General features: G+C 43.1%; 3 protein-coding genes across 3 annotated transcripts in view; 1 reads left to right on the top strand and 2 right to left on the bottom strand.

Moving 5' to 3' along the window:
• LOC118403032 (collagen alpha-2(IX) chain-like) overlaps positions 1-452 on the bottom strand; it is a 1,387-nt gene extending 935 nt beyond the window's left edge. Inside the window, exon 1 of the mRNA XM_035801469.1 lies at positions 29-452. Coding sequence (XP_035657362.1) covers positions 29-440 — 412 coding nt within the window. The 5' untranslated portion in view covers positions 441-452. The remainder of the gene's footprint in view (positions 1-28) is intronic.
• Positions 453-3,820: 3,368 nt separating this feature from the next.
• On the bottom strand, positions 3,821-6,810 carry LOC118403132 (toll-like receptor Tollo). Its single transcript, XM_035801626.1, has one exon. It carries the CDS (start codon positions 6,783-6,785, stop codon positions 4,380-4,382), a length of 2,406 nt encoding a protein of 801 aa, XP_035657519.1. The 5' UTR covers positions 6,786-6,810; the 3' UTR covers positions 3,821-4,379.
• Positions 6,811-11,437: 4,627 nt separating this feature from the next.
• LOC118403131 lies at positions 11,438-14,989 on the top strand. The gene is made up of 3 exons (XM_035801625.1): positions 11,438-11,899; positions 12,117-12,681; positions 14,402-14,989. The coding sequence occupies exon 2, from the start codon at positions 12,123-12,125 to the stop codon at positions 12,660-12,662; it is 540 nt and encodes a 179-aa protein (XP_035657518.1). The 5' UTR covers positions 11,438-11,899; positions 12,117-12,122; the 3' UTR covers positions 12,663-12,681; positions 14,402-14,989.
• Positions 14,990-15,058: the final 69 nt, after the last annotated feature.

The following is a 15,058-nucleotide window of genomic DNA, read 5'->3' as shown; positions in this document are numbered from 1 at the left end:
GGGTCGGCAGGCAGGCACTGGTAGTTGCTTCCTCCGCCGGCTTCGTTGTACATCGGTCCGCCAGCGCGTCCGGAGTACACCGTCTCCGTGCCCGTACCCTCGTCGCACGCCGTCCTCCCCCATCGGATATACACGGCTCCTCCACCGAACCCTTCACTACCCTGGTTCCCCTTCTGTCCAGAGTCTCCCTTTTCTCCCTTCTCCCCCTCCGGACCGTACGGTCCCTGCTTTCCCGGACGGCCCGCCTCGCCCCTCTCCCCGGGCACTCCCCGCGGGCCAGCCGGTCCCGTGTCGCCTTTAGACCCCGCGGGTCCGGCCGGAGCCACCACGGTGATGTTGTTCACATTACTGTTGGTCAGTGGCTCGCACGAGCCTTCCTCGCCTACAGCTATGGTAACGGACATACAGAGGGACAGAAACAGTACAGAAAGGGCCACCATGACTCCAGTAGTTTGATATTGAAGACCCAAACTGCAAATTGTTTCAGAGAAAACTGAGCTCCAGACAGCCACGGCAAGACAATCGTTGAGAATTAGTATTGCGTATGTTGTTCTAAGCATCTGGACTTTGCAGGTTGTCAAAGTCTTGCCAACTTTTGAGATCTTCATCAGAAGACGTCGTGAAAAAGGCTGATATGTTTATAGCCGAACCTTCTCATGCCCGTGCGAGGTCATACTGTGTTTAGCCGTTCTGACAGTTTGTTGGTGCTTTCGGGAAAGTAAAAGCAAACACGACTTTGGCCTGTGACAGGTTAAGATTGAAGCCACCACCTGATATGTTAGCATCTACCAGACTTCGTAGATTGGTGGTCTAATTGTAGAATTCGGACAAATAGAGTCTACAGTACGCCATAGGAGTTGGCCGGCCAGTAAAATATCATCCTAACCACGAATGTTTTCACTGGCCGGCCGACTCCTCTAGCGTACTATTGACTTTATTTGTCTAATTTCTACAATTACACCACCGATCCGCGGAGCCTGGTAAAGGCTACTGATATGCAGCAAGCATAAAGAAAGGGAAACGGCGAGAATTATTTCATAGTATAGAAGCAAACAGTCAAACATTGCAGTTGCTCACTTCAAATTTAATATTTCACCAACCTTTGACAAAATAGAATAAAAAGAACAGAAATTATCACCAAAATGTAAAAATTCAAATTTACTAAAATATCTTTTTATAATGACAAAGGTCCCGGTAAAATAGTATTTGAGTTTAAACGACAGGATCTACATCGTAGCACATGCCTTAGTCGTCGAATATTTCTGCACGATTTAATAACATCAAATAATGGTTATAGACCGAGTGTCCTACATTTTAGAATTCAACTTAATATGTTTACGCTTTATCATTGTTATCGAATAGTTAAGAATATGGTATTAGAATAACAGTACATGTGTATGGTTCTCCTTCACTATGTCTCCTAACAGTCGTAACTCCCGTGTAGAATAAAACTTTGAATGTAAAATCACCAAGAATATGTCCGCAATATTTCTCGTGCATCTTTCCCAACAGCATGTACATGGCTACTAAGATGTAACAATAGCTAAAATGCCACAATACTCGTACCACAAGACTACTGTAACATAATCACCATTTAAGATCATTTATAGAACTAGAGTTCGGCGACCTCATACCTACATGAAAATTTAGAGCTTTTGTATATTTCATGCAATTGACTAAGACATTAACATAATTCATGCGTGTTGTTGTTCATCATTGACTAACGTACACATGTCACAAGTATAAAATTCCAATCATTAGACTTAAAGCGGCTTTGCAATGTTTACATAAATTATGCAAATAAGTTCCTCATTACCATATTTGGTATCTGCTTATATTCCATCTATCATAATTGATAAGTGTTACATTTATTGAAGTCCAGTTATTAGTAATAATGGTATTATACAATTTCCTCATTAAGTATGCAAATAAGGTCCTCATTTGCATAACATGTATATCATTATGAACACCTTTGCCCAAGCTACCTGCACCCCTAAAATGATGCCAATCCGTCAATCCTTTCTGCAGTTATCCACTTTGGAATGTCTTGACAAAAATGCCCCCGCAGTTCCGAAATTACATGTTAGGGGGCTGAAATCTGCCCCACTTTGTCATGATACTGCAAGCTATCTACCACCTAAATGTCAAGACTATATCATGTAAGGGACAAGAGATACATTGAAAAAACTGCTATGATAGAATATTCTCATTAATTATGCAAATTTACTCCTATTTTGCATAATTGGTATCTTATCTTGTACAACATTGTCTAAGGTACCTACATACCAAAAATCATGAAAATCCATCGTTCCCTTCTTGAGTTATCCTCTTCAGAAGTTTTTGACAAAAATGCCCCTGCTATCCCAAACCTAGTCGGTAGGGGGCCAAAACTTATGTCCCTTATTCCTGAGCACAAGAGCTATCCAACACTCAAAAATCGTGACCATAGCGTGTTCAGAACACGAGATAGCAAAACCGGAAGTTGCGCTGCAGTACCAAGGGAAGCCGTTAGGGGGCCCAAAATCTAATCACTTCTAGCTTTCATCGCACCTCACCAACACACCAAGTATGAAACTAATCCATCCAGCCGTTCTTGAGTTATCTTGTTGACAGACAGACAGACAGACAGACACACACACACACAAACGCTGGGTAAACTAGAGTTCGGCGACCTCATACCTCCATGAAAATTTAGAGCTTTCGTAAATTTCATACAATTGACTAGCACATTAACATAATTTATGCATGGTATTGTTCATCATTGACTAACGTACACATGTCACAATTATAAAATTCCCATTATTAATCATTAAGCGTTTTTGCAATTTTACATAAATTATGCAAATAAGTTCCTCATTACCATATTTGGTATCTGCTTATATTCCACCTATCATAGTTAACATGTGTTACATTTATTGAAGTCCAGTTATTGAAAACAATGGAATTATACAATTTCCTCATTAATCATGCAAATTAAGTCCTCATTTGCATAAAATGTATATCATTATGAACATATTTGCCTAAGGTACCCGCATGCCTAGTATGATGCCAATCCATCAATCCTTTCTGCAGTTATCCTCTTTAGAATGTCTTGACAAAAACGCCCCTGCAGTTCCGCAATTAAATGTTAGGGGGCTGAAACCTGCCCCACTTTGTCATGACACTGCAAGCTATCTACCAGCCAAATGTCAAGACCATATCACATCCAGGACAAGAGATACATTGAAAAAACTGCCATAATATAATATCCTCATTAATTATGCAAATGTGCTCCTATTTTGCATAATTAGTATTTAATCTTGTACAAAATTGTCTAAGGTACCTACATACCAAAAATGATGAGAATCCGTTGTTCCCTTCTTCAGTTATCCTCGTCAGAAGTTTTTGACAAAAATGCCCCTGCTATTCCCAAACTAGACGCTAGGGGGCCCAAACTTACGTAATTTTTTCCTGAGCACAAGAGCTATCTAATACTTAAAAATCTTGACCATAGCATGTTCAGAACACCGAGATAGCAAAACCGGAAGTTGCGCTGCAGTACCAAGGCCACACACCAGGGGGCCCACAATTGACCTTGACCTTCGTCTTCCCAACCCCTACCTACATACCAAATATCATAGTAGTCCATCAAGAGGTTCTCAAGTTATGATGACCACAAATATGCGGACACACAGACACACACACACACAAACACACACACAAACACACACACACACAGACACACTCAAAACTATACCTCCATTTTTTCATGGAGGTAAATATAACCTCCATGACATTTCATGGAGGTAATAAATTCGGAATACTTTTCATTATACCATTACTACCCTATATTTCAGAATGTACAATTCAATTTGTTATATATCTTCTTTAAAGAGTGTCAATTACAGAATATATCATATTTACATCTTTATGATAATGAAGATTTCAAACGTTATATCCATACACATAACCTGAACTGGCGGAAGTGTGCCAAAGGCTTCGGGTGACATCAAGTTGATAACGGTCAGAAGACTGACCGAAATTAACATTTCTGTGAACGGGTATCAAGTTTAAAGTCTTCACTATGTAAATTACCGTTATATATGAACTTTCATGCGAATATATCTGTACCTTCCTACTACACAAATAAACTGTTGCTCTTGCATTATTCTAACTTTTCGACTCGGAAACTGAATCTCAGGACCAAATGGGACAGTCTCCTCGATCTCATTCCGCCATCTTGATTTTGAAGGTCAGGAATTCTTTTCGGGAAAACGATTGCGAAACTTTACGTAAGATGTGTAGGCTGTGCACAAATGGCTTGCTATAAGCTACATATATATGTTACAAGCTTGTGTAAAATGTCAACTTCTGTACCCGTGCCAGCCAGCGTCCATTGATCAACGATTGTGGTCCAGTTCGACCATGGCCAGCTGGTCTCCGTCCTCGTCTTGCGCATGCGGCCTTGGACGCGGCATGACGTAGATCAGCCGTTCCCAGAAGCGCTCGTCCCCCCACCTCAGGTACGTGTTCGTGTTCAGGTAATGCTGAATGTCCGGAGGGGCGTTTTCGGCGGGAACGTCATCCAGTAAAACCACGATCACACGGTTAGCCCTGTCCTGCAGCATCTGCGCGTGCGCGGCCTGAAACTCAAACTGACACCAGTCACTCTCTAAGAAGTTGTTGGAGAGAAGAATGATCGTTCTTTTGCTCGAGTTGACGGCGGTTGCGATGTTCTCTGCTATTGGGACACCCGGGAGAAAATCGCGGTGATGCAAACAGACGCGGAACGGCGGCTCCCTGTTCTCAAGTGCGGGCAAGATGTCGTGTAGCACCACGTCTAAGTCGTGCTGACTGTACGATAAGAAGGCGTCGTACTCCTTGTCTTCGTCTTCCTCTTCTTCTCGGAAGCGCCATCCGTACCTGGCGTACAGGTAGACTTGGATGGCTTCCTTTCGTCTCACGATGACGATCACGCAAACTAAGATGATGATAACCAAACCCATGGGGATCGACACACCGACAATGAGTCTGTTTCGTGCTCGAGCTGCCTGCACGTCATCGCAGTCAAGTTGTGATGACGACACACTCAAAATATCCCGCGCTACCTTTGTCTTTGTTAAACAGCTCACGTTATGTCCTTGTGCCAGAAGGAACGCTCTACTCCGCAGCCAGTTCGCGAACCACAGAACATCACAGTCACAGTTGAGCGGATTACCATGAATGCTGAGTGACCGCAGCTTTTTCAAACCAGCGAACATGTTTTCAGGTAGAGACTGTAGCCTGTTGTTCTCTAAGTGTAGCTTCTGTAAACTTGCAAGGTCGTGAAACGTATCAACTGACAGATACCGAACACCGGAATGATTTAGGTAAAGTTCTCGTAGATTAGAAAGGGACTTGAAAATTGTACTGCCTATGTTGGAGATGTTGTTTCCGTCGAGACGAAGGATTTCAAGAGAATTGAAGGCACTGAAAGCCATCGCGCCAACATATGAAATGTTATTATCATTTAGATAAAGTTCTCGTACCATCAAAAGTTCGGGAAGAACAGTTTGACTGATGACCCTCAACTGATTCCCTTCCAAATGAAGGATTGTTGTAACGTTTGAAATTTCAACAGGGATAGAAGACAAATTTCTTCCGGCACAGTTCACTAACTCATTATAAGGAGCTGTGGCAGAGTGTAGCTGTCCTTGGAACGAGCACGAGCATTCTGACGGGCAAGCATTATGTTCTGGAAAACACCAGGGTTGCGGGCTCTTGAACATCTCACCTTCATGCTCATAACAGAAACAAGCGTAAAATCTGTTGTAGCACTCCTCTGAGCACCATAGCTCAGAAGGGCGGAGATCTACCACCCTCCTACCTCTGAGCTCATCGGGAACTGCACATACCATGTCTTGGAAGTCGGTTTTTGTGTAAAGGACACCTTGTTTAGCGACATCTAAGTTCACTATCAGCTCGTACAGTGCACAGTCGCATATTAAAGGATTTTGAGTCATCAGGAGGGAGATGTCGCCATATTTCTGGCCAGAAATTTCTCTAATGGATATCCTAGATCTGCTAAAAGACCTGTATGTTGCTAGCTCAAGCGGAAACGAAGCAAACTGGTTCCACCTTAGATCGAGGCTCAATGAGAGATGTAGCACGTCTTCAGAAATGTATGACTCAGGAGGTGTGTGGTAAAGAATCTGCAGATTGTTGTGAGATAAGTCGACATTTACAGTCTTTCCAACAATGCCAAGAATTTCCAATGACGAGATAGCCAATAACCACACTTTGTTGTAGGATGCGTCAATTTTCTCACAAACGTCAGACGTAATGCCGTGAAACATCTCATCAATAGTTTCTAGCTGGTTTCCGTGAACATCTAACGTTCTCAGGTTTAGTAGAGGACTGACGTTTTCACGTGTTACTGTTGTTAGAAGGTTATTCGCCAAGTTCAAATCTAATAAATAAGGCATGTTTTCAAACGTTGTCGGAGAGAGAGACTGAAGAAAATTGTTCTGAAGATAAAGATAGAGAAGAGAGCTTAGACTATTGAAAACTAAAGGATGAATTGTACTTATGTTATTATAACTCAAGTCTAAAGATTCTAAGGCACCCAATCCTTGAAATGCCGACACCCCAATAAAATCTACAAGTCCATAGGAGATGTCCAAAGTTTCAAGTTTTCCTAACTCCCTAAATGTGCCATTCGGAATAGACCGAATCTTGCTCACTGCCAAGTTCAGAGATTTCAGTCTAGAGAGTCCAACAAAAGATGTGGGGAAAATTACCTCAATGGCGCCTATGCTGTTATACATATATGCAACGTATTTGGAACTATCCATTTCGTACGGAAATTGCAGATACATTATTAATGATTGTAGATTACCGAGGTTTTTAAAGGGAGAACCGGCCAAGGAGTTGATTCGGTTGAAGGGCATCCTTAAAATTTGTAAGCCAGGTAAGAATGGAAATGATGTTGATATGTTTGAAATGAGATTAATTCTAATATCTAATGACCTTAAGTTTGTGAAGTGCTGTAAGTATTCTGGTCTCATGTATGGAATTTGGTCACCCCAAAGAGTAAGACTCTTTAGGTCTGGCAAGGGGTATGTACCATTGACCGCTTGGTAGAGCGCTTTGGGGAATCTATCGAGAAACGGAATGCCAAATAAAGTGAGCTTTTGTAGCTGTGGTAAGGACAAAAATACCTCAGGGTCAAGTTCAAGAGTTCGGGAAGAGTTATCGTAGAAGTAGGAAAAAAAAACTGAATCATTCCGTTTCCCTGGAGGGAAGTTCACTATGGCCAGGTCCTCTACATTGGGGATACCGTAGAAAACTTCTTTCCCTATATATTGTTGGACGCAATTAATGAGCGTTAGTGACTTTATTGATGGTGGGAGGAAGTCGAACAGTCCGCTGGTATTTGTTGATGACTTCTGTCTGCATCTCACAGTGATTTCCGAAACGACAAAAAGATCATCATCATCATCATCAGAAAGATATCCAGACACATCTAGACGGTTTTGTGCGTTAGTCAGGTTGGACAGATCCGTACAGTTGCATTGACGGGAAGTTGGGCCCGTTCGAATACAGTTGCAGAATGCTTGCGGTGAACTTTCATCGCCGGACGAACCATTGTCCACCGTGTCCATGGCAACGTCACCGCTGATCGCGCAAATGATTAGGAAGAAGACAGGGAGAGCTTTAGCCATTGTTTCTGTCATGTGGCGTGTTTTTTTCTGGAAACAAAAAAGAATGAAAACGTTTTCATGTATTTTAGTAGCCCTCTATATGGCCAAAAATATGTAGCAATTCATGACACAAAATTGATGATATAACTGGCCTAAATGATGCAATTTGTCAATGTAGTGACAGAGCCACACCATTCTGCTCTGATTGGTCATTACATCCTGACGCTGCTGTCTTCCAGCCAATCAGATATAGTGAAACAAATACTAACCGAGTAGCTATTTTAGGAATACAGAACAATGCCGCTAGAATTTTGTCTATTTCAGGGAAAACCCCATCGTATCGTTTAAAACAACTTCCAACATGTCAGAAAAGAAGTGCTGTTTTTGCTTTTTGAACCCGCAGACAAAAGCATATGAATATCATAAGCGCCGCGGTAAAACGTCTCAATACATAAATTCTACTTCTAGACCGTCATTTTTCCAGGCAGATACTGTGACGTGTCCATCGCTTTCACCCCAGATTTTTACAGATTAGTTTATATTTCGTCTTCAACTTTACGTTTTCCTTGACGGATAAATCCTTCTAGATCAGATCAGTTCGCAAGCGCCCCTCCTCGGCCCACCCCCATTCAAGCCAAACGAAACGTGCCTTGCAACTTCCGCAAACACATTTTATCATGCCAGTGCACCTTCCTTGAGTTACCACAGGTGACACGTATTCACGGACTCCATCTATAAATAAACTGACACGTGTTCAGTATTTCTTCATATTTCGTCTTGGGTTTTAAGTGTTGGAGATAATCTTTCAGATCCATTCCCAAGCGCCCCTCCTCAACCCCACCCATTCCGAGCTAAGCAAAACTTGTCTTGCAACTTCCTCAAAACTCAAGTCAACAAAGACACTTTACCATGTCCGTCCTCCTCCTAGACTTGCTACTGGCAACACGTGTTTTCACAGTTAGACTTTTCTTTGCAAATGTGTAACAAATCTTCTAGTAGAAACGAAAAGCACAGTGAGTAAGTAATCAGGAAAGCTTCTTACCACACGGAAGAAATGTTGACCAAGACTATTGCGGATCGTGGTGCTTCTCTCGCCAGCTCACCTGCAATAATGGACGTCTGTGCGTAACTAGTCCTTTACAGCAGCGGACAATCAGTGCCCTGAGGTATATACCGAATGACGTCAAGGTAGAGATAGCAATCTGCTAGAGATATCAACTCTGTCGGTATAAATCCAAATCGGAGTATTTACAAATTGTCAATTCAGATGAATGATTGCCTTGAAGAGGAGCTGCGTGAGATATTATGATCTTTGACCAACTATTTTTCATCAAAACTCTTCGCTTTGCCTATACAACTTCGAGATCACATAATCAGTATCACAGTCAATTAGGCCCTCAACAACATAATTGTATCACCTTTGACATCTTTGTGCCCGAGCAAAACACACGTACCCTGAAGGCAAAGCACTGAATCGTGGTGAGGACAAACATTATGTTTTAGACAGATAGATACACTATGCTTTATACGTTGAATTCAAGTTCAGCAACAAAGTACTAGTTAAGGTTTGAAACGTGGATTTAAAGCACACTTTTCGGTTTGGAGATAAAAATATGACAGCTTGTCATGGCGTCTGTCACAATACAGGTATGTAATAACCATTGAACTCTGAAATCAGACTGTTTATAATTATGCGCATAATGAGACTCTGAACGCGCTTTTTCCTGAAGATTTGCCAGACCGCATGGGTGTATTCCAACAAATCACACTATGTGTTTGTGTTAGGAAGGTCTCAAGAACGTTTAACTGATGTAGTAGATGTCTATGCTGGCTTACGTGTCGCTGCTGCATACATAGTGAGTGAACAAAAACAAATCCTTGACCTACGTAGATAATTGTGTGACGTCACAACAGTTCGACCGTTGCCAAGAAGTCAATGATTCCAAATGACGCACATCGTGACCTATGACCTAAAAACGTCTCATTAAAACTATGTGGACATTATCTATCGTTTACTCCCTGCTTATGTGTCAAATCTTCAATGTAATATTAGTCATAAAAGAATGTGTGTGTGAGTTTTTTTCAGTCAGTTTACCCCGTATTTTCTCGTCACTCAAAGATTACCCCTGGGGGAATTGTTTGTGTTGCTGGCACAATGGTGCTCAAGGTTACATCCGCCATTTCGAGACTGTTGAGAGGTTGAATGTTCATGAGCAAAGTAACCGTTAACCCAATAGTCGGCTTGACACGTGTTTTTAAAGTACACTCATCGGTTTGGTAAGATCTTTTAAGAATATGCCGCCCAAAGGCAGCTCGTCACTGCTTTTGCAACAGTGAGCGTATGTAATGACCCTTGAACTCTGAACACACAGACTGTTTATAAACACAACTATTCAGCCGTGTATAATTCACCTGTCTGTGCCGATACCTCAGTCAAACTGCAAATGTATAACGTTGATGAAGGTTAGGCCTCCAAGTAGTAAGATACGTTAAAAAAGCAGCTACTCAGGCAACTGATTTTGAACCGTTTTCAAACTCATATCCAGTTGCTCGAGTCACTACTTTTTGTCTTGTGAACGCATTGCCTAGAGTTTATAAAATCTTCTCTAGAATTGCGCCAAATTTTCATTTTCTTGTTGACAATCCCAGAATGTTTGCTGGAGGAAAGGTTACCGTTTATCGAGATTTACCATATTAGTGGAAGGATTCACATTAATTATGACTGTCACATATTCAACATGTCAACCCAGAGACCAGACTGCATGAAAGGTTTGATCAACTCACACCGGGAAGGACACTCCTCAAAAACACGGCTGGACCTGTTGCTTTCCATCCGAGAGTACGACCCAACCTAAGTTAGGTAATAAACTGTTCTTATTTGACGAAGGAGCTTTTAACAACATAAGTCAACAGAAGACAGACTATCCAGTCAATTCCTCCCCTGGCTGTCGGAAGTGACATTCGTTTAAAAGACATACTATGTTTAAGCCATGATTCCTGACAAACGCATATCTGCACACTACTCGCCATTACAAACACAAGATAGTTTGCCAAAGGTGGCAACAAACGATTTTCAAAGTGCATGGAGGTGAAAATAAGGCACCACGACTTAAACAATTCGTGCCAACGAACGTCACGTCCGGTCGATACCAACGTCGATGGTGCGTGGGGGTGGACAGGATAACGATTCTGTTGCTTGGTTAACCTACGAACTCAATGCGGAGGATGGTAAACTAGCTGGGTACTCTAGTGATCAATCCTGCCAAAGAAGGTTGCATGGAATCACGTTATTAGAAGTTATTCATTTAAATTCAAATTCATATGAACACCACACATCCAACTATCTTCTCATCTACATTCATTGAATTTTCTGGAGGTGAGATTACTACTTCAAGGGTGAAGACTTAAAACGAAACGAAGGTAGAATAAAATCACATCTCAACATGTATCCTATAGTCTTCTTTTTTAAAAATTTTTTTTCTAGGAGGAAGTAACTATGCTTCCAGGGTTAAGACTTTCAAAGAAAGTAGAATGAAATCACGTAATGTTTACATGACTTCTGCTCTATCTCAACAACCCCCCATATTTTCATCTCCTTGATTAAACCGTGTAGCAGGACTTCTGCGAAGGCTAGGAGTTAATGAGATCCTGCTAATGAACAGGGGACTCATTAACCACATCACCGCGGCACGACTGTTATATGCAAATGAGGCTTAACGCAGTGGGTGCGCGTCTTGGGGGGTACCCTGCCATTTGACCTACTGTAAACCACACTTAACCTTCGCTGGGTGTAAAAATAAGGACACTTTGATGACGACACAAGGTCGCGACGTCTCCGTGTGAAGATTCGCCACTTCAAAGACGCCGCGAAGACATAAAAGCCGCGCGTGTGCTTCCCGTGTCAGGCTGTTGGGGAGGTAAGAGCGGGACTCTGTCCCAATCAACGCGCGATAATGACGTCGTTAGAAGGCGGTGTGTCGCCAGGGACCCGGCCCAGATCCGGACATGTGGGACCGCAGCCCCCGTGCCAGGCCGCGCTGCGGGTAGTTAAAAGCGTCTACTGGTGATACACCTGCGCCAAAGCTACCAGGACTTTCGAGAGAAGAAGGAACATCGGCTATCTGTTGGAGAGTGCATCTCGTCATTTGTTCTCAGGTAGTTAAAAGCTGTCTATCCATCCACCTGCTCCAAAGCTACCAGGACTTCTCAGAGACGAAGGAACATCGGCTGTCTCTTCGGTGAGTGCATCTTGTGACTCGTTCTGAGATCAGAGAGAAGATATTTCCAGTAAGATAGGATAGCCGTGTGCTTTTGTTGTGTTTCAATGATATATTGGTTGACATACGACCATTTTGGACCGTTCAGATGCTCCGTAGCTTTTTGAAGCACCAACTTAAGCCACCTAATGGTTTGGAAATGTGACGTTTAGCCTAAAAGGTACTTGTTGATCTCCAGGTAAGGATGCTGCTGTTACAAGTACTACTCCTCGGCTGCGTGGCGCTCCACCTTTCCGAGAGCAGCCCGGTCCAAACGCTGTACGAACCGCCCTTCCTGTCGTCTGATCACCATGGTAACGACATCAGCGGCGCAGACGACACTTTCGCCGCCGACTTCGGTCAGTCGACGACCGAGCCCGACGACTTGGGCATCGGGTTCCAGACGAGAGGCTTCGGGAAGAAGGAGGCCTGGGCGCCGTACGCGCACGCCTTATCCGCCCGGGGGTTCGGCAACAAGCGTGGCATGGGGAACAAGCGGGGCTTCGGGAACAAACGGGCGGCTGAGGACGAGCGGTACGCCGCAGTGCAGGAGTTGGTAGAGCGGCTACGTCACCAGGCGGAGAGGGAAGGGTTGGCGGACCTGATGAGATACGGCAGCCAGGCGGAAGGAGGGGACGAAGCTGACGTGACCGACGCCAAGCGCGGGTTCGGGAACAAGCGAGCGTCGGTGCGTCACAGAGGGGAGGACGTCGTGTTCTGGTGGCCGCGGCCGCAGCAGGCGTGACGGGCTCGTTCTCATAGCGGTGAGTTTGTGGCTGTTAGGGTCTGGTCATAAGATCCTACAATGGCATTAAGATAGTACCAAACTGGCCAAGGAGTGTAGTCAGCCAAGAGGTGTCCATTTGCCACGGTAGCGAAACACACTCCTAGGCCGGCTTCACTCCTCTACCAGCTTTTGATACTATCTTATGCTACCGTAAGGTCTGCTTGGAGATCACTGGTCACAGGCGTATTGCGATCCTGTGTGAGCTAGACTACAGGTATATACTAGTATGTGTCGACCAGTTTGGTCAGGTGGTCCTGTCTAGATATCTGTAGGATGGCTAGTGCATTAGCTGTTATTCTATTTTCAAGTGTGTCACAACCTGGGTCGTAGGCAGGCTGCACCCTGAGCGATGTTTCCCTGGTAAAGTGAAATAAAATGGAAAATCGTAAATTCAAAGCATTCTAGAGACAGACAGACAGATATATATATCCTGAAAAATTCAGCTGTCTTGTTACAGAAAAGTTAAGGCTGCCTTAGATTTTAGCCGGTGGTTGGCTCTGTCGCAACCTGTTTCAACATCATAGGACTACATACGAAAAATATGACCGCCTCCTAGGATAAAACTTGATTTATGCTAGAATGTAGCCCGAACAAAAGTGGTCGGTTTGACAGCAGTATCGACATTGCTGTTCTCGCCGTACATGTGGTAAGTTTGCGACAGGACAGGCTAGGGACAAGCTGACTTCAGTATAACGTGAAGATCAACCTCCAGGTATTCTCCAAAGCATCCTCGTGACTGGATTCATTTTTGTCGCTCATTGTGCACTGTTAGCTGATTGTTTATCAGTTTTCTGGTTGTGAACTTTGCCTAATAAGGAAACAGAACCCCACAAATCTACGGAAGAAACCAGTTACAAATCCTACAATGGAGATTAAATGTTAGACAGACTAGCAGTTGACATTTGGCCTGAAATGAGACGAAAAATGCTCCTTATGATGGCAAATTTATAGAGATCTACTGCCGTCCGAAACTGTGGGATAGGATTTGATTAATCTCCAAGGCTCCAAGCAGATCCTACGGTGCCATAAGATAGTATCACCGTTGGCCAGGGAGTATAGCCAGCTATTGGAGTCAAACAGCAAGTTTGATACTATACATTACGCACCGTGGATCTGGTTGGAGATAAGGATTTGATATAAGAATCGTAAGGTAAGAAAAAAAATCTGTTCTTGTAAATCTCTTCAATATGTCGAAATTTCCCCCAAACTGCCGGAAAGTGTCTACGGCAAAAAGAGGTTGACTTATCATTTTGGAAGCCAGATAATGCCATCCCTTGAAAACCTCAATTCTGATGCGTGATGATTCTAATCAAATCGGCGACATCAGTTTTTGTGTAGACCTTAAGCCTGATGTCTTATTCAAAACCTACGTTAGACGGTCTATGTCTCATTCGTGCAAAATTAGCCTCAGTAGAGCGATTGCTCGACATCTAAGTCTTGGCATAACTGCCGATGCCTCAAGGAGACTGTCTTGACCTTCTGGCGTTACGTTTAAGAAAACGTTTGATGTCAGTGTCAAAATTAAGTCCATTATTAAGATTAACTGCATTTAATGACGTCATTATGCCTCTCACGTCCTTTCTTGGACGTTTATTCAAGCAAAGGGTCACCCTCTAATCGTTTGATGTCTCTCACTTTTGCCACAGCGCCTCATGTGAAAATATTAAATCTTTTGATGTTTGTCCCTTTTCCCACAGCGCCTGGCCCGTTACACGTCACAGCTGGACCTGGCTCGCTACACATCCGACTTCATTAGCATATTCATGACGTCACTTCCTCTGCGTCAGCCGACGGTGGCGTTTGGGACACTTCTAATTAGAACGTTGGGGAAAAGGGAACACTCTTGTGAGATCCATTCTAAAAATAAAGCAATGAAGGAATTTTATATAAGCCGAATTCCTACAAAAAGGCAATAGGGACAAGGCAACGCAGGACTCATTTGGAACTTTGTCAATCTAATTCTAAACCCAATTAGAAGTCAGAAGAGTTGTTTGCCATATGGTTGTCATGTTGAACAAGAAAAACTTCAATGTACAAACTATTTCGTCTTGCTGTATTATAGGGGGCAACAGCAAACTTGTGTTACACCTTCACTAGAGTGGCGAAGGGTATTGAAATCATGTTTATATTCACAATTACAACAGCATCGTTCAACCCTGGCAAAGGAACTATGACATTCATTGAAACATCTTTGCCCTTACAAAGCATTTGCGGGTCTGGGAAGAAACAATAGTAAATCCAAGATAACCTAACAAAGAAACCAATAAACAAAAGATGGAAAACAACGACTTGTTGTTTGTTGTGTTGTTTGCTTAAAATGATTGGTCTCGTTTCGACATCTTTCCCCTTACGGA

The sequence above is a fragment of the Branchiostoma floridae genome, chromosome 16, assembly GCF_000003815.2.
Source record: "Branchiostoma floridae strain S238N-H82 chromosome 16, Bfl_VNyyK, whole genome shotgun sequence".
NCBI lineage: Eukaryota > Metazoa > Chordata > Leptocardii > Amphioxiformes > Branchiostomatidae > Branchiostoma > Branchiostoma floridae.
Note: the sequence above shows the minus strand (reverse complement) of the source record. Positions and strands in the feature narration are given on the sequence as shown.

Excerpts from the sequence above, each read along its gene's own strand:
- LOC118403132 (XM_035801626.1), bottom strand. The coding sequence starts at position 6,785 with ATGTATAACAGCATAGGCGCCATTGAGGTAATTTTCCCCACATCTTTT.
- LOC118403131 (XM_035801625.1), top strand. The coding sequence starts at position 12,123 with ATGCTGCTGTTACAAGTACTACTCCTCGGCTGCGTGGCGCTCCACCTT.